Consider the following 25,179-nt stretch of genomic DNA (forward strand, 5'->3'; position numbering starts at 1 on the left):
TTATCAAACTTTTGGATATAGATGAATGGATGGATGGATATAGTTTACAGCATGTTGTAGTGTAATATACTGTACATTAAAGATAAATACCCCCAAACGGGATTATATTGTCACCAGTCAAGGACGTACAATTGCATAAATAAATAACATAATTGCCAATTAATCACTGACTTTATATAGTACCATCCATATAATTTAAATAGTAAAAGAAACATTCTAGAGGCTAGGGATAGAATAATGCAGAAGACCAATAGACTTAATCAATGCATATACAACTGAACGATAAACCTCTACGTAGGTGTATAATCACAGACCTTACCAGAGCCCTAGAAGGGTTGAAAGAGGACGTTTAACAAGATGGGGGACATCATCTATGACTACGGAGCAACAAAAAGGATCTTCATCAACTAAGAACTACTTTCAACTGTGCAAGAGGAGTAAATTAAAAGTCTTGGAAGATGGTAGGATTCAAACCTAAAAGACACAGATCAAGCGCATGAACTTAGGCAAGAAACCATTAAAGGTCTGGAGAACATTGACCAAACTATGCTAGACAGCAAACTGAAGATCTGGTGCCTGCAGTCCGGGCATGCCATGCATGTGCATGCAGCGACTGGCAGAAGTGGTGTAGTGTCTGTTTTTTTTGTTCAGTCTACATTGTGTTTGTTAAGTTATTTATCATTTTTTAAACTCTTTTTTTTCCTGCCATCATTTATCATCACTGGTTGACCTGTGCTGCTGTAAAAGTCATGTTACTGTTCAGTAACATGGAGTTGACTGTTGTGTTTATACTGGTGGTGCTGTGGTTGACGTCTCACCTGGCTGGAGTTTGGCACTCTGATTCTAAATCTAACAACATCCTGTATACCAGAGACTTTCTGGAAAGATTTTCAACGCTATAAGCACTAATTTTCCCAAACCTTCGTGAATTAGATTGGTTTCACTAGCACATCTCACCAAAAAATAAGGAAGCGGGGTAGGAGAGGAGAAGTAGTAGAATGAGCGAGGTGGCAACCCTTGTCTTGTCCAACGTCCGGTCCCTCCATAACAAAACCAATGAACTCCAGGCCCATGTTCACTACCAGCATGAATTTAAAGAAGCCTGTAATCTGGCCTTGACAGTAACGTGGCTTTACGCACGGACCGGAAGGCTGCAATCACTGGTTTGTCGCGTATGCCTTTATAAAGTTGATTGGGTCCATATCAAGGGGAGCATCCAGCATAGAGATCAAACAGACATACAAAAGATCAAAAGATTTTCCTATTACTATCATTTTCACCAATACTATGCTAAATTATCTTTCTCCTTTGCAGAAATTCTCTGCATTTCATTACTAAGCAGTGTAGGTGCCTCTTAGCCAGCAAAGCGGTGTTGGTCACTTGGTCAGGAGGACCGTGAAAGGATTGTAGCAGAGGTGAGTTTTTATGTTGTAGAAATGAGTCACAGTCAATGTTACACTGAGGTATAGTATTTCTATTTTAAACTTCTAGGAAGATATGCTCAGATGTTTGTATTTAGCATTAAATAGAGAGTTGTTACTATGCCAATCAGATGTCTGATCACCAGGTGGAATTTAATTTCAAGATATCTTTATCTTCAGGATCTATTCTTTGCCACAAGATTTAAGCAATCATTTTCAACATTCACATAAGTAAACTAAAACTAAAGGTGTCATGGGCTGTCAGTACAAAACTACATAATTTAAACCACATCATTTTGGTGTTAAGCATTCACTGACAATTGAACCTTGAAAATTATTCAGGGAATATTACATTTTTTATATTATCAAAGACAAACGTATGAGAAGAAATTTACAAATGCCCAAAAAGAGAAGGTGACATAGAAAATGTGGTTTAAATAGAGACCTTTTCATCACAAATAACAAACTCAATTGTTTTTCCAACATATTATTGTCTTTCTGGTGTAGCATTATTAGCTCTTTCTGTTCTTCAGCAAGGCATTTTCATCATTCTAGATGTAACTTTTTTCTCCTAAAAAATAAAAAAAATCATCCCTCAATACTGTAACACATTATGTCCAGCAGAAAGCAGCAAAGGCTCTGTAAATGCCCACATACAGCTAAACATTGAAATTTATCTCTTTTTATGACTTCACGGAATGTTACAGTGGCAGTAAAAATAACTTTAGTTGTTCCATACATATACTGTAAAAGGACACTCATCTGTTGGTAACTTCAAGTGATACAGGTGAAATGGGTGTTTTGTCAGCTCTAGATCATTTTTATGTTTTGATTCTTCTCTCTGTTAGGTCTGTTATACCGTTCTTGAACATACCAGGGAACACTTCTCCTTCATAAACCACTCTGTAAGCGCAGTCCTGCTGCAGAAGGACAGGTTTGAATAGTACAAGATGGCATTTCCTGAATATGCACTAACCAGAAAATCATTGATAAATTTGCAGGCCAGAAGGAAATGAGGGCCAAATTTATGTTCAAGCAGTGGTACTGGCCAGTTGTTTTGTTTTTAGATTTTGATTTGATTTGGCTTTATTTGTTTGGTATAACAGGGCATTTAAAAGTAAAAAGTATTTTCCTTTGGGTTCTCAAAATATACAGTCCAATTTTCAGATGTTTAATTTTAAATGGTTTAAAGATTGCTCTTTGTGGGATGGTGATTTGATGATGATGGTGTTTACATTTTAATACTGTTGATAATAAACCCACATTGCACCGATTGATGGTACCTTATGCTTGCTTTAACAGTTTTGCATTGTCTGTTTTTGCTGAGTTAAGCAGTGGTGCGTCAGTTTGTTTGCCCTGATGAATTGAATCCCCCTACACATTTTTAGCACCAACCACCACCGGTAATGGAGTAACTGTGTTTCTAAGAGTGTTGACTGATGTAACCATATCTGTACTTTTTACCACTATGGCCAACAATCATTGACAGATTGATTGGACAGAGACTAAAGTGAACTGAAAGAAAAGTAAAATGAGATAAGATGAACAGTGCCCAAACAAATAGTGAAGAGTTTTACAAAACGTAATAACCTCTGTGTGCGTGTATGTGTAATCATATCTTTTATTTATTATAGATATAACTTTCCCAACAACATTGTATAGGTGGTCTGAGCAGGAGCTTATTATGGTATATAGTATAGCATAGTTATGTTTAATTGTTAGTCGATGTCTAACGGCTGTAGTAATTATGATGGAAGCAAAGGAGGAAATCAGGTGACGTAGTATAAAGGCTGCCAAAGTTTATGTCGGAGGTTGCGGTGGATGGGTTTGACAAAACACAGGACCTTTATGCAGGACACTGGTATTTATTTATCCAATTGAAGCCAATAGTCAATGTTGTTTCTTTCATCTATTACCATGAATTAACTGTGTGTTTATTATTGTAATCATGACAATGAGGGCTTTCTAACCTTAATAAATGACTTAACCTAATCAAACCATGACCATTCCATAAGCTTAACCTTGTGTTTATTATTGTTACCATGACAACAAAGGTCAAGTGCGCCTGCTGGAGTATGGGTGCAGTTTCGGGAAATGCTCCTATGGTTCACAACAGAGGGTGGGGAATGTCTTTTAATTTTATAGCAATCCATCTAATAGTTGTTGAGATATTTTAGTCTGGACCAAAGTGGTAGTCAAACTGATGGACACTGCTATCACTAGTAATGAAAATAGGTACTGCTGACTAGTAGCCTACGATAGATATGGCCCTGCTGATTTGAACTGAAGCATATTTGTGCAATGCAAATATAACTCTGTCTTTGTCTGAAATCACCTAATGCACTATAATTTCTTTTTATCATTTTATTCGAGCACCTCAATTCTTGGTGTGAAATTTAGGTACTATATAGAGCCCTAAAAATGTCCCTCAATGGCCCAAAAATCTCTTTCAGTGTGTGTATCATTTATGCTTCTTTTTTTTTCTTTTTACAATGCATGCATCTATCCATCCATCCATCTTCTGCTGCTTATCCAGATCCGGAACAGACTGTGCAAGGTAGTCCAGACAACCCTTTCCCCAACCACAGCTCCTCCGCAATATGGAATTCGTCCTGTGTGTTGTGGGTCTGCCTCGGGGTCTCCTCCCTTTTGGACTTGCTAAAACATCTAAAGCCTCTAAAGAGAGCTGTCCAGGAGTTATCCTTCTGAGATACCCAAGCCACCTCAACTAGCTCCATTTTCTGCACGGTTCTACTCAGAGCTCCCTCTGGATGGCTGAGGTCCTCACCCTCAAAGGGGTGAGCCCATACAACCTGTCAAGGGAACTCTCTCACTCACTATCCAAATGTCTTGTCTATTTATAATGGCTGATAAGTTGAGAGTGTCCTCTTAAGCACCACTGCCTGGTCTGCATTACTGTTGATTCACCTGTTGATCACCATGATCTGCCCATCAGCACAGTGGGCCAATGCACAGGGCTCTGGCAAAAAAACAAACAAACAAACAAACAAACAAACAAAAAACAAAGGTTCATCTGGCAAAAAAAGATTGAATCTGGCTCTACTTTTGCCACAGCCAAGCTCACATTCTTACTCATGACTGCTGTAATACAGAGTTGTAAAATCCTGTTTCAGAGTATTACAAACCACTGTGCAGTGTTTTGGTGTCTGCAAGCTTTTAAATTCACAGATGTGTTAGTCAAACTGTATTTTCTGGATTGTTTGTCATGTGTTAACGGTGCCTAAAGAAACAACCCCCACCAACACAGGCTATTACGTCCACCTCAAGGAGAGTTCAGGAAGAGCCTCTATTGCCTCCTCCGCTGAGACAGCAATCTGTGCAGCAAAAAGGATAGTTTGTTTAGAGAAAAGACAGATAGAGGGATGACAGGCTCTCTGGTTACCCCTGCTGCTTCACAACTACAGCCATACAGCAATACCCTGAAGTTGAAAGCCAGGATCAGATCTGGAGATTAGGCAACAAAGCTGAAGATGAATCAACCAAAAGCAGTGAATAACACTGACTAGAGATTAGCTAGTTCTTCATCACTCGAAAAGTGTTACAACTGTTCAGTGCTTCCCATATGCCTTATTGACTGACAGAAAAAAAAAGAGATTGACTGAAAGTTGCTTCTCCTGTATACTTGGTTTCCAGGAAATCACAGCCCACCACTGAAGTCACTGAAGAAATCATGAATAGTCTGAAAGTTCAAATGAGGAGAAATTTATTATTGAGCAAAGATTGACAGGGTGTGTACGAAGATGCCTCTGTGTGGTTGTAGGTTTGCATGGGTGTGTGTGGTTTCTGAAAGGAGAAGAAATTAACAATGTAAGAATAATATAATACTAATAATTACATATGATAAAAGCTGCCATACTTAGCATTGCCAAAAGGTGGAACTATGAGACACAATGATGCCAGACCACTTATTCATCAAAGCAGGCTGCATTTAACAATCCAATTCCACTTCCATTTTTGGATAAACTTCAAATAAAGCCAATGCAACAGATTTAATGTACAGCCATATAAACAGCTTGTAATGTGCCTAGATTAAATAAGAACATAATAATACAACAAGCTTTCAAAGGCCAAATGACTGAAAAAGGCACACTGAATATAGTAAATTAAGCACAAGCTGTGCACAGGTGGAAACCAGCACCACAAACATTCACTTTCTCTTAGTTGGGCTCAGTTAGTGTGACGAACGGTAGTAGACGTGAGACGAGCAAGAATTATTATCACAAAGAGGAATGTACCTGAAACTATATCAACCTGTGACTTGAAATACTTATGACTTAACATACTTACAGCTCTATGGATGCACACAACAGTGAACACAAAGGCAGTATCAACCATATTCAAACTCAACTAGTTACTGTAACTGGGGCAGAATAGTCCGAGTGTCCTAACTTTGACATTTACTGAGCAGCTCTGATTCTGGGTAATTCCACGTGGGGCAGTGATGGATCAGGCCACCCCATCAGCAGGGTGTTGAGGGTGATGTGATTGGGGTCTGCTGCTTCTGAGGAGAAGTAGCTCAAGGGCTTGGAATTAAGGGTGCTGTCAATTTCCACCAGCACAGTTTGCAGAATCTCTGCACTGATGGACTGTGTGCCAATGGTGACTTGAAGTGCTTGCTTTAGTGACCCTCTCCCCACAACTCCCAAAATGGGGAGCGCTTGGTGGATTAAAGGTGAACTTGATCTGTTGGGAGGCAAGCTGGGCTTGTAGGACTGGCCGAAGTCAAGAGAATGCGTCATGTAGTTCGTATTTTTTGCCTTTAAAGTTTGGTCGTTGAGCAGCTAAAAGTGCTTGCCACAGGCCAAAAACCTTCTCAAAGCCATCAAAAAGGAGTCCTTGTCAACACTAGAGAGGAGATCCAAGTGCACTGCCCTGGTGGTCATACACTTACGAGATGAACCCCCATCTCTTCTACATTCTTTGACCAATCTATGGTGTAGAGACTGAAACAGTCAACCCCTGTTGAATAAAATCCAGTTTATGGAGGCGTACCCTGGCTGCTGATCTGCTGTTGGAGGGATCTCTTGCTTCCCACAACACTTCCGGCATTCAGTGCAATGATGCTGAAGGCATCAAAAAGCTTCTCTTCCTCAAAGAATCCAATATTTCCTCCTCAACTCTGCAAGCACTCATTCACTTCTGTAATGGTGAAGCTGGTCATCACAGTGCTGGATGATGAACTGTGTGATTTTATGCTTAGGAGGTGGGATGATTTGGTGTAGGGTCTTAGCACCCATCTCAGTAGTGTGACGCAGCATTCCATCAACTCAGATGAAGCGTGCAACATTATCAAGATCTGGGGCAACAGGGGCTGGGGCAACAATGAGACCACAGAAAATAGCTTTCTTTATTTCCTCAGAGTCTGTAAAGATGGATAGGACCTGCTGCAATTGAGGCCACTGGTCTGACTTCCTATGAAGGAAGGCCGGGCCTTGAAACCAGCGAGAGGTGGCACTGAACTCCTGAAGGTGTTTGCCACAGGTTATATAATTGGCGGGGTTATTTGCAGAATCCACATATATCCATGACTCTCTGGCAGTCAGGTCTTGGATTTCTGCAATGTGTGTTCCTGCAAACACCGTGACCTTGCAGTCTAAGTACAGCCAGGCAAGCACAGCAGTTGAATCAGTCTAACATGTGATCCGGTGGATGGGAAGAGTGAGCTCTTCCTTTAACACCATAGCCAACTGCACTCCTGTCAGTGCTACAAATAGTTCAAGATGGGGTACAGACTGTTGCCTTTTAGGCGTGACACAGTATCAGGCTGTGAGAAAGGCTGTTTCTGCCTTACATCTGCATTCACTGTCCAGAGGTATGCCACAGAGCCATAAGCATGCTCTGAGGCATCACAGAATATGTGGACTTGGTTGGCTCTTCACATTTCAATTCTCTCTACAAGAACCTAAGGAGGGGCTGGTCATCCGTAACAGCCTGACTTAGATGTCACTGCTGATGGCCACACCATGCTCTCAAAATCTCAGCAGCACAGCCAGTAGGGAGGGATCCAGAGTTTGTCCAGGAAGCATTCATCAGTTTAGGTTCTCACCTCTGATCTCAAATGAGAAGTTGAAGACCACTTAGTTGGTATCATTGTTTGTTACCATATGATGTGGGATATACCACACACACTTGGTTCCAATTTCCTGATATGGTCTGCAGTGACCAGTTTCAGGTTTGCAGAGGTTATTATCCTTAATGCAGGTCTACCTTTGGGTGGAACTGAACATCTTAAAATGAATGCAGTTATTCAGGGAATGTCCGCTGTTGTCACAATAGGGGCAGTACATCTAATTCATCTCTGTTCAGGTTGGTGGTGGACCTGCCTCCTTCTGGGGCATGACAGTGGTGCTCATGAGATCTGCTGAGGGCTCCATTATTGCTACGGCAGTTTTCTTTTGCCCTCTGGCCTTTGGTTCCTTCTCCCTCCTCGTACTACTGTGGAACCTGGTATTGTATTCCTGCACTTGGTATCTCATATTGTAGCCAGTCAGCCAGGTCAAGAACAGTTGGTATGGGTAAGCCCAGAGGATGATTGAAGCAGCAAACTGGGGCGTAGATTATGGAGGAGTTTCCTTAATAGGCAGGAAACATGGGACCCCCATTCTAGTTTGACTTCGCCTTTTCTTCCTAGTTGCTTCAATATACTCACTAAGCACTCACATACTCATACTGACTTCAGCCCGATTAAAGAGTCTGTCTTGTGCAATTCTCAGACAGTTGAACTCCCTGGGGTTTGGGTGGCTCCTGTCAGGAAATGTGGGTACTGGGCCCCAGTAGAACAGCTCTTGGGCACCTACTGTGCCTGGCGTTTGGTAACAGGAGTGACACTGCTCATGGGGCTTGTCCAGTCTCCTAGATGCATCAACATAATCCTTTGTCTACTCCATTCCCGTAGTTGAGCAGGGAGACTGGACTTAGCAATAGGGGGCTGGTGTAGCTCAGTCTGGAGAAGCCTAGTTGATGTGGGAAGTGCAAGTAAGCTTGCTGCCTGAAGCTGCTGGACTAGAACAGCTGTGTTCTACCTGTCTGCAGAGCTGGTGAGTTTCAAAGGAGCTCTGATGGCTATATTTCTCTTACTGCAACTGACTGTGTTTGCTCTGGTAGCGATGTCTGTCATTCTGCTTTTTTAACTTTTCAAGCTCCTTGAATAGATCCTCTTTCTCTGCATCAACTTCATCAAGCATCCTGACTAATTGTTGATAATGAATGCTGCCTGCCCACTGCACCCTCCTCTTCCTCAGCATCCACCTCATTCTGCTGAACAGATTAAGGAGATTCAAGGTGGCTTGTCCAATGAAACCCTGAGAGGTCATAGTCTTTCAATTGTGTGGGGAGGGATGGCTGCCTCCTGACCCACACACTGTACTGTTCTTCTGGTAACTTGGACATCTTTATCAGAGGTGAGATGAGATCTGGCTTGAAGGAACATGTGAAAAAGAGATTGACTGACAGTGGCCTCTCTTGCATACGTGGGTTCTGGGAAACCACAGCCCACCACTGCAGTGCCTGATTAAATCACGAATAGTCTGGAAGTTCCAATGAGAAGAACTTTATTACTGAACAAAGTCTTGACACGTTGTGTTGGAAGATGCCTTTGTTTGGGTGCAGGTTTGCATGGGTGTGTGTGGTTTCTGAAAGGAGAAGAAATGAACAACGTAAGAATAAAGTAATACAAATAATTACATAAAATAAAAGCTGCCTTACTTAGCATTGTCACAAGGTGGAACTATGAGACACAATGATGCCAGACCACTTATCCATCAAAGCTGGCTGCATTTAACATTTAATAAAATTCGAACTATGTGACTCACACGTAACATAATGTGCCTACAATATTTGAGTAAAACACAAAAACAGCCAATGCAACAAATTTAATGTACAGCCATATAAACAGTTTGTAACGTGCCTAGATTGAATATGAACTTAATAATACACAAGCTTTCAAATGGCAAATGACTGAAAATTAAATTAAGCACAGGCTCTGCACAGGTGGAAACCAGCGCCACAAACATTCACTTTCTCTTAGTTGGGCTCAGTTAGTGTGACGAACGGTAGTAGATGTGAGATGAGCAAGAATTATCATCACAAAGAGGAATGTACCTGAAACTATATCAATCTGTGAGGGATGAGAGGGGTGGGGTGGGACAGTCAAAGTTGTACTGACCTTTTAAACATGCCATCTACATCTACTGGAATGGTAATGTATGTTTACATATTTATTTTAGGTTTCCTTTTTTACATTGTTACCAGCTTTAATTAGGTTGTCTCCAGTCCACCCGGTTTTCCTCCAGTCACATGGAACAGCCTCTGGCTTTTACATGAGTTTTTCAAACGGAACAACAAAATGGGTTGTTGAAACAATCTCTACTCAATGTTCAGTTACTTTATTGTACTGGAGCTTTCGTCTGTATCATAAAATCCTCATCAGTAGATGAAATTTTCTCACTTTTCATGGAACTGGAGATGTTCAAATTTTCCATTATTCTCAGCAGGGACTTCTCATCCATGTTGCCATAAAAGCTGAGCCTGAAAATTTATTCTTACACTTTGAAACAATCTTTACTCCAGGCACAAAAACTAACCAACCAACTTATGCTTACCAACCGGGGATGTGAAAAGCAACCTCTGGTATCAAAGTCACTTGTGTTGTTCACCTGACCAACCTTCTCCCTAAGAGATTTCGTGCTGCTACAACAGCGTCAAACCACTTTCACCTGCCTCTGAGAAATAAAAACCATAATTCTCATGCCACAAGATGTCCTTGTAAGGTAAATGCAAATATAGATCATTTTATGCCTTTGAATAAAAAACAGGTTGTCATTTTTGTATAAGAAAAAAATGTTTTTTTAAAAGCAACAAGTCTTCCAATACCCAGTATATGACAAAATAGATCATCTGTCATTTCCGTCCAAATGTTGAAAATTACAAGAAGGATTCATGTTTAATATGGTCATCCATCTTGTCACTGTTCTGTCCATTTTCTTGATGAATCCAAAGTTTTTCACTTTTGATTCACAAATGTGGTGGTTTGTTTATACTGCCACCCATAAACGGATTGACCTCGGGGGAAGAGAGTGCGACTGTCCCAGGGCCCAGCTCGGTAGGGGCCCCTTTTGAGCTATTTTTTGGCTGGACCACAACAGTGGATATCTGTCCCTGACTGACTGAGACTGACTGAGTGATGAAGTTATGCCACTGGTTGGCCGTACGCCAATTTGTTTTTTTTGTTTTTTTTATAGCCAGGTGGTAAAATTGAAAGAAAGTACAAATGACATGCATTAAACCGCAAGGAGCGTGAGAGTAAGAAAAGTATAATTGCAACCTGTGGTCTTCTAACATCTTAGTTGCATCGATCAAAGCATAGCATGAAAGAGGGGGAAGTTTTAAAAAGGGACTATGAAATTTACAAAATTTGTTAACCTGTTTGGATTATTTAGTTCTATGGAGGATGGTGGAATATATAAATGGACTACATTATACTACAGCAGGCTGAGCAGGGACAACAACTGGTGAGTGAAACATCCTTAGTTACTCTTTATTAACATACATTTTGGTTTTGAAGAACTCAGTCAGAATGTTAGATTAATCTGTTGTTTAACTACACGTTTACTGCACCATCTGTCTGTTTTATATCTGAATAGGCCTTGTAGTATTGTAGACCGCCATGTCTATATGATGTTCATGTTATTCCTGTGTTAGAAAGACTTGATACTGTCGGATGACTGACAATGTACCTGCCTGTCGCTGTCTATTGATGGTGGTGCTGAACTGTTCATCCATCGATGCACATAGAGCACCACATTCTGTCCTCAGTGCGGAAACATTTGAATGCAACTGGAAACCTTTTTTCTTTTTTTCTTCTTCAGAACAAGTTCATCTGACAAAGTGGCCTTACTGTATATTTTTTAGACATAGGCTTGCTTGGCTTAATAAGTGACCATTTTTGTTTATGGATAGGATAGGATAGGATATATTAGTTATTTTACAGTGTATTTTAAAATAATTTTATCAGAAGGGCCACCTGAGAATGCTCCGCCTCCTCTATGCTGAGAACTTAGCTCTGCCCCTGCTGCCACGTTTCTTGATTTCTTCCTCATTTTCTTTACATTGCGGTTTGATAGACGTGACACAGCTTCCTAGTGGACAGGTAAGTTATTCCCCGAATCTTTACAAGTATAAATAAAAAACACATGCCAGCTTGTCCAAACAACACTCAGGTACGTTTATTTATGTTTGAACAATCAGCCATTTTTCTGTCAAAGTAAATTTAAAGTAGATTTTAAAAATGTGGTAATTGAATAAATGACCCCAGGAAATTTAAATGAAAATTCTGATACTAGCTTACGTGATATATAACAAAAAGTCAAATGGCCCTATATATTACCACTTGTGTTACACCAATACATATTTTATATTGATAATATAAGGACTGAAAAAGGTATTTAATTCCCTAAAAGTTAAACCAAAAATATTGACCAGTGGGCTGTTGTGGGTTTACCTTTCTTTAAATGCACTGCATGTGTTTGTTTGTATAAATATTTTTCATGTTTAACTGCATGCACATGTGAGAAGCTTTCTGCTTGCATCAATACATTCATATAAATCTGCCTTCCTCTGTTAACCTTAAGTATGTTTTTCTTTCTTCACATCTGCCTCCGCATTCACTTCCATTCATCAATACAATTGGATTTACACACAGGTGACTACCACATCACCATACTGTACAAACATAGGCCTAATCAACACACACATGCATGTACACACACACACACACACACACACGATAGTTCCCTGCCTGCCCTCTGTAAATCCAAGGGAACTCTGACAGGCCACATTAAGAAGAGCCTGCTCAGCATGAACACATCATAAAAGTGGACAGGCAATTTCTGTTTTCACCACATAGCCAGCCGAGTTCGTTCTGCATCTCTGATTTTAATACACTCGACAAGCAGCTTAGCAGCCAGGGAGAGAGTTAGGGCTCAGGCCCCAGGGAGGGAGGGCAAGAGACTGTGTGTATGTGTGGAAACAGAGACAGAGAGAGAGTTATGCCTTCCAGCAGTGCAAAATCCATTTCTCCATCTGAATTATCAACTAGAATTTGATTAATATGCAAATTCAGAGGGGGGAGGGGAAAAGTCTGGGATAATTCTCTTTGTGGATAGTAATTAATCACCGCTTAAAGTAAATTAATACATATATCAATTTTGTCAGGGACACGCTTAGTTCAATAGCCCGTAAAATTGAAGTTTGAAGTGTTAAGGGGCTCTACAGCACGTTATAACTAAAACTTTCAAATCAGCCCCATTTAGTGATCAATCAAGCTGTGCCCTGTGGCAGTGGCAGCTCATTTCTTCATCTCCCTTCCTAACACACAGAAACAAAGAGCACAGGCGCCCTGCTTAACACACATTGCTCCTTCGCCGGAGCTGCAGCAGACTCAGTACAGCACAGAAAAAGCACAACACAGCGCTGCACTGCACTGCACTGTGTTGCACAGCACAGCACAAACACTGCACCGCACAGCATTTCACTGCACAGCACAGCACACAAAGCGCTGCCATACACTGCAAAGCACTGCACTGAACTGCACATATCAACACTGAACAGTAGAGTACTTCACAGAATAACCCAGCACTCCAAAGCACAGTACACTGGACAGGCGTTTGTTCTGAATGAAGAAGACTGAATAATGATGACATGATGGCCTTTGTTAACTGATTATTGGATATAACTGCTCAAAACATGGTGTACTATAAACACCACAATAAAAAGTATATGTTATTATTATTAGTAATGACAGTAATAATCAACAAAGTATCAATATGTTATTATTTTTAGCATTATTTAAAACAGTTAATAATGATCTCCACTGGCAATCTGCAATGGAGATCATTATTAACAGCAATAGTTTTCGACTACTACTATTACTACAACTACTGCTACTAGTAGTAGTACTACTAGTATTATTATTGTTATTATGTAAAACAGTAATGATTTCCTTTTCCTGTCCTTTAGTACAATATTATATTATCATAATAGTATTATTATTTAATTACAATAATATTTTAATTATTAGTTTATTATAATATTTTTATATTAATAAATAAAACTGTAATGATCTTATAATTTAAATAACAATAAGTGACAAGCTAAAGGTTAGAACAAAATTTTAATCTAAAAAAGACAATTTTAATTACTTTCTTATACTTCTACAACTGTAATAATAAAAACAACAACAATAATAATAATAATAATAATAATTATTATTATTATTATTTTAACATGTTAAAGCTACGAGCTTTAAATTTACTTGATGTAATAATGCTAATTATTTATAATATATTATAATATATAGTGTATTTACATTGTGTGTAAATATATTTGTCATTGTGTTGGCAGGCCCCAGATGGTGAAAGCCAGTTGTTTCGAGGTCCAGCAGGAAGAAAGGGAGGGGCGCGGTGTCAGGTCCAGTTGTTTAAGCAGGGGGGCATCCATCAAACTTCAATTTTCCGGCAGATTGAATAAATGATTCTTCTCTCTCTCCCTCTCTCTGTCTGTTGGTGTGTGTGTGTGTTGCAGTGTTTGGCCCACATTTCCCCCTTGAAGAAACCCATGTTGTTTCCCAGCAGTGTGATCCCTGCCTACTATTGAAAAGCTAAAATAATAAAACAGTCTCTGAAAGTCCCCGTTGTCATCCCACACAGTCCCCTTTTGGTGTATTTATAGTCTATACACGGCCTATGTGCAGGCTAGTAGCCTAGATTTAATAAAAAAGACAAGGAAATATCTGGTCCTCCGTTCTAAAGAAGGAGCCGTTCCTGTGGGGAAACAGATATTTTGGTTCTATTCTTTCTCTACGAACTCAACTGGAATTTATGAGTGACACATTTCATTTCATACAGTTCCTCAACTATGCATGGCTGTATTTTAGAACATAAGCTGACCACTGAGAGGAATATACTTATTTGTTGGGTTTGGTAACGGGTCCTTATCCTTTATAGCAGCACCTATTTCGATGTTTTTTTTCATGGGAATATCAAAGAGTAGAAATAGAATGTCAAATAAAAATAATGCTTGTTTGGTTTTACATGGAAATTCACCATCTGACTGAACGATGTCGAGGACCGTGACCTCCCGTTAAAAGCTCCAGGAAAAAAAAAAAAAAGTGGACCTGGAGTTCAGCGGAAATTACGGAAATAATTACGCAGATTCTGCCAAAATCAGAAAATAAATGTACAGATTTTCTAGCACTCGCCAAGTAATTGCAAATCTACATGAAGTCACTAATAAGCATTTTTCAAACGTGTGGCCTATTTGTAGTTTGTTTAGAAACTCTTATTTATTCAGTTTTTAACTTTTATTGAGGTCTATTCAGCTCTATACGCGAAGTCTTTTTTTCCCCCCTCGCGGAACCAGGTCTAGACCGCTGCGGACTACAGAGGCAGACAGCTACAAGTAGCTGCCGGAGGAACAGAGGAAGGGTGGGACTGGGGGCTCTGTCATCTTCCAGTCAATGTGCGACCGGCCCGCCGCACTCCATTCGCATTCACGGCCGCGTTTGCAGGCCGGCGAGTATGCCTGCATGATGTGGGACAAAAAAAGGGGGTGGAGGGGTGGGGGGGCTGCGTTGGTGAAAAGACGAGTTGAGTCGATTCATCAAAGTGACTCGTAATTGAGGGGGGAATGCTGAAAACATATGGCCTCTGAAACACTCTCCCCTGGCCGCCTTTCTGCGCTGAGGCCCGCCGGACGGTGCCACTGGGAGACACGCTTGTCTCCGTATTATGCCCTGCTGGAGAGCAGCCCCTGGGGAACTCTCTCTCTCTCTCTCTCTCTCTCTTTTCCTCTCTTTCTCTCTCTCTCTCTCTCTCTCAGGGCCTCTTCGCTCCAGATTGTGTTTCTCACAGAGAAAAAAAAAAAAAAAAATGAAAATACAGGCAGGGGGTCAGAAGGCAGCTTGCTGTTCCAATGAATCCGTTTGTGCGCCACAATCCTCCCAAACACGTGGAGCCTCGAACCTGGGGGACCGACTTTTAAACCGAAATGTGATGAGACCAAAATGACTGACTGTATTCCAGAGGAATTATTTAGAGAAATGTGCGAAAAACTGAATATTTGAAAAGGTCGTTTTATTTTACATCGTCAGTTTTAGTTCACATAGCAGTTTGTACAGGTTTCTGCGTTCTGTCTCGCAAAGGCACTTAAAGGGTGTACAAAGCATTATAAATATATTAAATATATATGTGATTTAAATGATAAGTGGTTTTGTCCAAGTTTTTTTTACACATTTACTGTGTGATTATCATTTCAGAACAATTCATATATCAAAAACATTCGGCTCCAGCTTTTAAAAATGACTCCTAGAGGCCTTCTCGACCATTTCAAAATAAAAGCAAACGAAACATGCTGTGAAATGTTTCCAAAATAACCGTGTGACTCGTGTGTGTTCGTGCACCTGCGTGTTTTCCTTCTGACCGTCTCTCTGTTCGCCTGTTTACGTGTGAACGAGTCACACGTTTTTTTTTTTCTGTTCAGCAGAAAGTAGCGGGCCTCCGGCTTCTCTCAGATCAAAGCACCGTGACTGTTCGTGGATAGTTCGACCGCGTCGCTGCGCGTCCCCGCGTGGAGGCTGACATCCTCGTACAGCCAGAGTTTCTGTCCGCAGGCATCGCGTTGTTTGGCGCATCGCACGGCTGTGTCGGTGACCGCCGATACAGGCCACCTTAATCATCCACGTCAATCTCCTCATCTTCATCCTCCGAGCAGAACTCGCCGCTCAGGCGGTCTGTGTGCCACGGCGACACGGGGGAAGAGGGCGACGTGCGCGGCCCAGCGGAGTCGGGGCTCTCGGCGGTGGCGTCGTGCGAGGACCTGGAGGACACCGGGCCGGGCTCGGTGTGTCCTAGAGCGGACGCCATCCCTCCGCCCATACCCCCTGCCGCGCATTTCTCCAGCTCGGCCAGCTTGGAGAGCTTCTCAAAGGCCACGGCGCCCGCGGCCTTGGCAGACTCCACGTCCGCTTTCATCTCCTCCAGGTCCCGCTTGAGCTTGGCCCGCCGGTTCTGAAACCAAGTGATGACCTGCGCGTTGGTCAGACCGAGCTGCTGGGCGATCTGGTCCCGGTCTGCCGGACTCAGGTACTTCTGGTACAGAAAGCGCTTTTCCAGCTCGTAGATTTGGTGGTTGGTAAACGCCGTGCGGGACTTCCGCCGCTTCTTTGGGGTGTTCCTCTGGCCGAAGACCGTCAGACCGTCTCGGCCTACGAGAAAGAGACGAACTGGGTCATAAAACGCGCAAAAGACGAGATGAACACTCGAGCGGTGTCGATTCAACAGACTGTAGCAATGCACCTCCGTCCGAAAAACCAAGTGTGAGCCACCAAAAACTTAAGAGCCCCCCCTAGTCATTCTTCACAGCAGAGTCAGTGATGAATGACTAGGTTTTATTCAGCCCACCGTCAGTTATGAGATGCTGCTCGTAGATATTTCTCTTCAATATTCTGAATGACGTCTGAACAGATTTCTCGATTCCTTCCGAAGACACAGCTTCCCCCACGTTCACATCTACTGTCTATTAAATTACTGTTGCTGTTAGAATGGAATCGCTCTCGTCTCTTGTCTGTGCATAAAACAGGACTGAAAACTGAATTTGAAAATAGATCGAGATTATAAAGTTATTTTCATTCGTATAAAAACAACTGTACAATGTTTCGTTCTTTTATTTTAATAGTACACATTTTGTTATACTACCCTTACAAATGTCTTTAGAGTTTCACTAAATGAATCATAAATCTAATGAAAAATATAATTAGACCCACTTCTTTTTGGACAAAACTAATTGGAGAATTTTTCTAGAATCACAACTAATTAGTAAAAAAAAAACACTTATGGGCTACATAACTTAAAATTTACGCGCACGTTTACCTCCACAAACGCAGCCAGCGAATGTTTAGTTTATTTTTTGTTTTTCTTTTTAATCAGTTCTCAGAAAGAAGAAAAATAGCCTACTGCCGCTGTAATACCGGTACAAATAGTGAGCCTGATTACAATTCTCATAACAACGGGACAACGCGGCGGAGCAAAGCAGTGTTTTACCCTCGGCAGCCTGCAGGACGCTGACCTCCAGGCCCTTGAAGGTTTTGCTGGCCAGCTCCTCCAGCGCGCAGAGCGGGGAGGTCTGGCTGAGCAGCGCCCGGCCGGACAGGCTGTGACACGCCGAGGCCAGCTTCTCTCCGGGGGAGAGGAGTTGCGTCGCTCCGCTCAGGGAGCAGCTCCTTCTCACCGACGGCTTGCTGAGGATGTCCTCAATGCTGAAAGGCGTCAGCGGCTTGTTGGAGTTGGCCGGCGGCGGGAGCTGATCCAGCGGGCTGCGCCTTCGCTCCTCCAGCACCGCCGGGCAATTCGAGTCGTCCTTGGAGGTCATGGCGGCTCGGCGGGTGACACCTGGCTGTGGCAATTTACACAGGAGCGGTTCAAAGCTGACGGGGCTGTGGGGAAGTTGCACGGAGAGCGATAGCAGCAGAGGGGAGAAAACCCGCCGCTCGGATCACAGGTGCGTCTGCAGCCGCATGTTGGCCGCTGAGCTGCAGGCTGCGGGGACGCTTCTGAATTCCGCTTAGAGCCTCAACACGTCTCCGAGCCACTTTTCCGGGGTGACGCACGACGAGACAGGTACCGAACCCATCCGGTGGACGGTGATCCACGAAAAGCAGCAGCGATTCACCTCCAGTAACAAGTTATTGCTGACTGGAAGGCAATCAATTACCCCCCCCCCCCTCTCTCTCTTTCTCTCTCTCTCTCTTTCTGTATTTGAGTGATGCAGTCAGATACCGGGGAGCGGTAATTAAGAGGGCAAGGCGGAGACGAGGAGTTCAATTAGAATGTATAGCCGGCCCACTCAACACTTTTTCCCTAAAATTTGAGAACTTGTCACAAAAAAAAAGCAAATGTTTCTCTCCGCCTGACATTATCCTCATTTGCATACACGGCGTTATTGGCACCGTGCGTTCGATCTCCGGGCGAGCCCGAGCCAATTTTGGGTACACCGGCGCTGTGTCAATCTTCAGGCCAATTACACTTAGAAACGCAAACGATGAACTCCCATCAAGCGCAAAAAAAATCAGAGAGGCACTGTGTCGTGTCGAGAGACAGCCATAGATCAGCGTAATAACACTGGAGAGAGGCGGGCAGAGTGACAGAGGAGGGCAGCAGCCTGGCCTGAGCACACCTCGGACCCCCCCCCCCCAAAAAAAAAAAAAAAAACAGCACCATGCTATAACTCAGCAGCAAAGAGCCAGGCTTAGAGGTTCAGGGGAAAACCCGCAGTAGCTGAGCACCAGGACAAAAAATATTGGGAAACTTTTTACTTTGGTTTACTGAAAATACCTGTGGCCTATTTAACTGTTTCACATCCTATTCTTCCTTTATAAATCTAACCCTTAAAATATATAGGTCAGTAAGCAAACACTAACACAAATAAGAATAATGTATTTGTAGAAATGCCTCATCTTAAAAATCCTCTACTCTTAAACCATTCTGTTATCATCAGGAAAAATTTAAAATCACATTTTGTTTTTTCATGATTTTTGAAAACTTGCCTTTGGCAACGTGACATGTTCCATGTCATGAACCGATGCGATCTAAAGTAATGTTAGCCCAAACTGGTTGTTAAAGTCCTTTCCAAACATGTATGTTTGGTTATTTTACTTTGTACTAAATATAAACCTCCTCACATATTGTCTTTATATTCACTAAAGGATTATCATTAGGGCATTATTATATTTTAAAACGTTTTTGATACAATTTGTAATGGAAAGTTTCAAAAGACTAGTTCGACAAATTTAGACTTTCTGTTTGTCCGACTTTTTTTCACTCCTGTTCATTTTGAACTGGAGTAACACACTGTAATTATGCATAAACAGGTATTAGATTCTCCTTGTTTGGGACATAAACATGTTTTAAGCCTTGTTTGTTAAATTTGCAAAATATATTTAACAGTTCAATGCATCAGTGTTAATTAATGAGCTTTGCCTAAATCTTTCTACTAATATAAGTTTTTATGACAAAATCAGTGAATATCTCATAGAAGAACAAACCACAAAATCTTGATATATTCCATACTAACATTTGATACTTGACACTTTTCAATAGGCTACTCTGTGCTTTGGACCAATTTCAGTCTGTATTCGGATGTAAGGAGAATTGACAGTCGGCCTTCAGATCTATTTTACTGTCCTGGTCAAAATTATTAGCTCCCCTGAATTTCAAGTACATAATTTAGGATATCTTCAGAAATAAATACAAATGAACCAATTTTGTATAACCAGGATATATAAAAAAAAATGTCCATGGTTACTGAATAAAAGAAAAAAAAGAAACTTGCATAATAACCCCAGACACAATTATTGATACCATTAGATGAATTTAAATTAGTTCTTCAGACAAAATAAAAAACAAGTAAGAGTCAGCTGTGTAATTTTCAGTGTTCACATGACCTGAATTAACCAATGAATGATGGTTTTACTGCATAAAAAGGGGCTGGTTGTTTACAGTTTCTTTTTCATAGTTGCAAAGACAAGAGAGCTGTCTGAGAGCATCATAGCAGCATATGCTATTATATAAAAACATAACAATTCCAAAGGCTACAAGGCAATCACCAGAAATATTGAAATCCCTGTTCCAACAGTTCTTATTGTTTTGAAGAAGTTTCACAGTCATAAAAACTGTTACAACTTCCAGGACGTGGTGCTAAGAAGAAACTCAGAGAGAGAAGTCTGCAAAGGTTGATGCAGATTGTGGAAAAAACCCCACGCAAGACCTCTAAAGAGGCTTCAGACTGACCCGGAGCAATCTGGAGTGGTGGTTTCAGCATGTACCATATGTCACACACTAAACCAAGTAGGGCTGCATGGGCGAAGGCCTAGGAAGAGATGAACTGTTTTAAACAGGCCAGCAATGAGTCCTGACCAAAATCCCATTGAAAACCTTTGGAGAGAGCTGAAAGCTGCCATTGGAAAAGGACTCCTGGAAACTTTAACGCACAGCATTGGACTCTTCCAATGCTATGGAAGAGTCCAATTTTTGCCAGCAGACAGGTGCAAGAAGCTTGTAGATGGCTACAATAAATGTTTTGTGGCTGCAATTGTTACCAAAGGTTCTGCAACCAAATATTAATGAAGGGTGTCAATGACTGAGTCTGGGGTACATTTTGTGTTTATTGTGTATTATGTATTATTTCATGTGTATTATTTCACTATTATGCAAGGGTTTTTTTTGTTCTTTTGTACACTGACCTTGGACATTTTATTAAAATATTCTCATCGTACAAAATTGGTGGGTTTGCATTTATTTCTGAAGATATTCTGAACTGTGTACTTGAAATTCACGGGTGCCAACAATTTTGACCAGGACTGTATTCCTAGAAGTGTGAAGCATTCTGATCTTCATATTGGGAAATAAAAACCAAATCGCTGGGGGAGGGGGGTGTCCTGGGGGGATGTGGACTCAGCATGGAAACAAATGCAGAGCCTTGCAGCAGTAACCAAATGGTTACACAATGCACTGCCTCACCCAACATAGTATTACAGGACAAACACCTGCTAAAGCTATTTAATACGTTTACTACTATTTACTATTGAGAGTGATAATGGCAACACAGCAGGTCATGTCAGAATGTCAGCCATTAGATTTGATTTACTGTTATTACATAAACAAAAAATATACGGTTTGAAAAAAGGTCCACTTACTAACTTTTGTCTGATCTTTCAACTGCATCTCATGGTCTTTATCAGCAGAAGGACAAGTGTAAACTTAAAAATATTTAAACATTAAACTGATTATCCTCCTGTAAAACATACAGTCAGTTATAAGTAAGATCACCCAAATAACTAAAAACATATTGCCGTACTTACACCTATGGTAGCTATTCAGCTACTCAGGAAATTGTACAATATAAAAGTAACAACAATCAACAGTCCCCATAGGGATTCATGCTTTTACCTCAGTAATCCATAGGATAGATGGATGGATGGATGAATGGGTGAATCGATAGATGAATGATATATATATATATATATATATATATATAAATAGATAGATAGATAGATAGATAGATAGTCCATTAGTTTCCCCACAGCTACAAACATTTAATAGCAGGCCATAAAAAAGATGGATGAGTGATAAGGAGAGTTTAGGGAGGCCATCTGCAGTCACAACCTTTTGGAGCACTGACAAAGTCCTCAGACAGTTTTATTTTGTAATTTACTCCTGCTTTAGTCATGCTGTGCCGTTTGATTACACGCCTTGTCTTGGATCTTTTTGGCCTCTCTCCTGTTTCATTCTCCATCCGTGAGCTCAACATCCACGCTGATGGATGTGATTTCTTCATCTGATACCCACTCCCAAATGGAGAAACATTCACTTTTCCACCTAGGTTTTAATTTCATCTTCGGGAAGTGTGCTCTGTGAAGTGCCGATGCGGGGGCCCCTAGCTACTCTGCTGTAAATATGGGCCAATGTGCAGTACAGGCTTCCGCTGACACTGCTAACATTAAAGAGCTGCACACTGCTGTAAAAAGGAATGTTTTTAGTTTTCCCATGTTTCATGACTGTCTCCCTGCAACTGCTAAATGATATTCAAACAGGGAGAGAATTGACTTTCAAATTTTATTCGAGACACACTTGTTCAAATCTCCAAGTCCCCCATTACTGAGCTTTCATTTAACAAAATCAATAATAACAATAACAACAATAATAGTAATATTCTTAATAATAATAATAATAATAATAATTTTTCTTCTGACCTTATTAAAAGCCAATATAGATTAAAGTTTTGAAGCGGTGACCCTTCCTTTTGAACGTGAAAAAATACAGAAATGAACATTTCCAAATAAGAATGTGTTATATGGGTTACATATGAACCATTATATGGTCCTGTTTTTTTTTGCCAAAAAGTCTTTCACAGACAAAGAAATGAACAGTGCATTATTCTGAAGATTTACTTTCGTATTTGGGGTTACTTACAGTAGAGAAATTATCAAACTGTTCTAAAACTCCACTAACAGAAATCTACATAGATATGTGGAATTTGGGAGGAGCAATGCTGTGTCAAACTTTCTGTCAACAGCAGTCACAGATACAGAGCAGATGAAAATTCATTGTATTTGACTATAACTCACAGCTGGCCATTTTCTGAGGACTTACTGAAAAATGAGATGGTAAGTCACACAGACTTGAGGTAACATTGGTACAAATTGATTGAGGGGGTGAAAACCCGCTGAGTAAGATAGAGGGTATGGTAATGTGGTATAACTTGGAGATAGGGAAGTCTAACTTGTGACTAATGTGGTCTGACTTGGACACAAGGAGGTCTGACTTGTGAGTAATGTGATATGACTTGGAGTTAAAGAGGTCAGACTTTTGAGTAATGTGGTCTGACTTGTGAGTAATGTGATATGACTTGGAGTTAAGGAGGTCTGACTTGTGAGTAATGTGGTCTGACTTGTGAGTAATGTCGTCTGACTTGGTGATTTGGAGGACTGACTTGAAGTTATGGAAATATAAGCTGAAAGTAGTCTTTTAAGAATGTGCTCTCTGTTCCTGACCTGAAGCAAGTCTACTCATATGTAGACAACAAATCATACTGTTCCTACCAGGGCGGGAGAGGGAGAGAGACATAAAGACAGAGAAGGAGAGAGTCTTTAGTGACCTGGGACTATTACAGCTTGTCTAATTGTCATTCATTTCATTCAGTGAAACACTTAAAACACAAGTTTTCCTCAAACTTTTTGTCTTTAACGATGTCCTGGTGTCAAATGATAAAAAGCATTGTTCTAATGTTTTCACCAAAAAGTGTAATAGGTTTCTAGTGACTTAAGCTATGTTGGATTGTAACTTTTTTTTCTTTTCCACAATATCCTGGATGAAAGTGATAGTGGGTAATTTTTTCCCACCAGATTGACCCCATAATCGCACAGCTGTCGCACTGTTCCTTTGAATGAATACAGACACGACGAGGAGGTCTGTTTATACTAGCTTACTCTCTTACCTTACCTACTGAATGGCACAATGGTCAAGATGTATCCAAGTAGCAGCCCCAAAAGAAGTTTGGACTGATGAGGGAACCTTATATCGTTACCTGAACCGCTGCTATAAATACGCATGTAGAGTTCCTGGCCAATTTTCCAACTTGGGCAGCCAGAAGATCTCACAAGCCATGCACTTGGTAGGTTGGAATCCAGCTGCTTGTGGACATGGCTAGAGAAAAGGAGCGAGAGGAGAGAGAGAAAAAGGAGAGAAGTGCCACAACTTCCCAAAGCTGGTCCAGAAACAGAACGGCTTCATCTGAAAACCCCCCCAGAAAAAACTAAACAGTGGTGCAGTGCGCACATCCATGTTGCAATAACTGTGAGTGACTGTGATTAGCGATCACTGTGCTGACTAACTTAGGTTTGGTCGGTGCCAATCTATGAGACGTTCCAGCGCACTGTGTGTAAGATAGTCCAGTATAAACATAAAATGTAACAGAGTAGACTGATGAATATCAGGAGAAAAAAAAAAAAATCAAAAATCAAACAAAATTCTGACAACTTTAAAGGATTATAAAAATTAAATAAAAAAAAATATATTGTGTGTTTTTGATTATAATAATATATTCTGAAAAGTTAACAGGGAATATGATTTTAAAATATGGCTTCATCTGTGTTATGTAAATGCTAGGTCATTTAAGACCTACAATATGTTGGAATGTTTGAAAAAACATCCCTGCATTTAAGAAGTAACCACAAACACACATATCCTGACCACTGTGAGTTTATTCTGGAAAATCTGATTTCTCTGACAGGCGGGATTATGTCCACACATGTACCACATCCGCACAACAGCAGTATAGGCGTGTTCACGTGGAAGGATTTGACTCGTGATGAATGTCTTGCTGTGCAGAGGCTCCTGCTCGGAGCAGAGAACAGGACAGCTGCACCTCAGAGAACCAAAGCGAGGAGCTTCACATGATCGATGGCACTACTTCCACCAGACGGAGGACAGACTTTAGGGAAGGAGCACACATGGACAGACAGGAAATACAGACAGGGGGCAGGGGGGGACAATGTGCCCCAACAGAGAAGCTGTGGTGTTTTCGATGCGTTATTGTTTTATAGAATATTTCATCAGTGGGGGAATGTAACTACAGTCACTGCAGAAAGTATTCAGACCCCTTCACTTTTTGCAGACCTTGTTGTGTTGTAAATTTAATTCTAAATGGACAGTTTTTTTTTACCCATTAATCTAGTCCATTAAAAGTAAAAACATGTTTTTATAAATTTCTGCAAATTTATTAAAAATCAAAAGCTGAAATAAAATATAAAACATACATGTTACATATGAGTTTTGCATGTAAATCATACATGCATTCATGCATACATGCATAAATACACACATGCAGACAAATTTATCTAAACTGAATCAGATTATAAAAAGACTTACAATAAAAATGCATTTTCAGAAGCCAAACAGTATTAGAGAGAGAAAGAAGTTTAAAAGAAGTTATTCAAAAGCTTTATGATAAAAATGTTTTTTCGGAAGTGTTTTAAAAGAATACACTGATTTGTCACTGTCATGCTCTGTCACTTTGCATTTTGGATACTTCATGAGTTAAATATCAATTTTGCACCCCAATACCCCCAGATCAGAGGAACTCACCATTTACATTGTATATAACTTGTAATCTACGCTCCTATTCAATA

At 40.8% G+C, this 25,179-nt stretch overlaps 1 protein-coding gene across 1 annotated transcript; it reads right to left on the minus strand.

Moving 5' to 3' along the window:
- Window positions 1–16,165: 16,165 nt before the first annotated feature.
- Window positions 16,166–17,864, minus strand: lbx1a (ladybird homeobox 1a). Its single transcript, XM_040139810.1, has 2 exons — window positions 17,537–17,864; window positions 16,166–16,701 (listed from the first exon to the last, which is right to left on the minus strand). The coding sequence occupies exons 1-2, from the start codon at window positions 17,862–17,864 to the stop codon at window positions 16,166–16,168; spliced, it is 864 nt and encodes a 287-aa protein (XP_039995744.1).
- Window positions 17,865–25,179: the final 7,315 nt, after the last annotated feature.

This window comes from Xiphias gladius, chromosome 11, assembly GCF_016859285.1.
Source record: "Xiphias gladius isolate SHS-SW01 ecotype Sanya breed wild chromosome 11, ASM1685928v1, whole genome shotgun sequence".
Classification (NCBI taxonomy): Eukaryota; Metazoa; Chordata; class Actinopteri; order Istiophoriformes; family Xiphiidae; genus Xiphias; species Xiphias gladius.

Excerpts from the sequence above, each read along its gene's own strand:
- lbx1a (XM_040139810.1), bottom strand. The coding sequence starts at position 17,864 with ATGACCTCCAAGGACGACTCGAATTGCCCGGCGGTGCTGGAGGAGCGA. Across the intron at positions 16,702-17,536 it reads CGTCCTGCAGGCTGCCGAGG|GCCGAGACGGTCTGACGGTC; the intron begins GTAAAACACTGC and ends TCTTTCTCGTAG.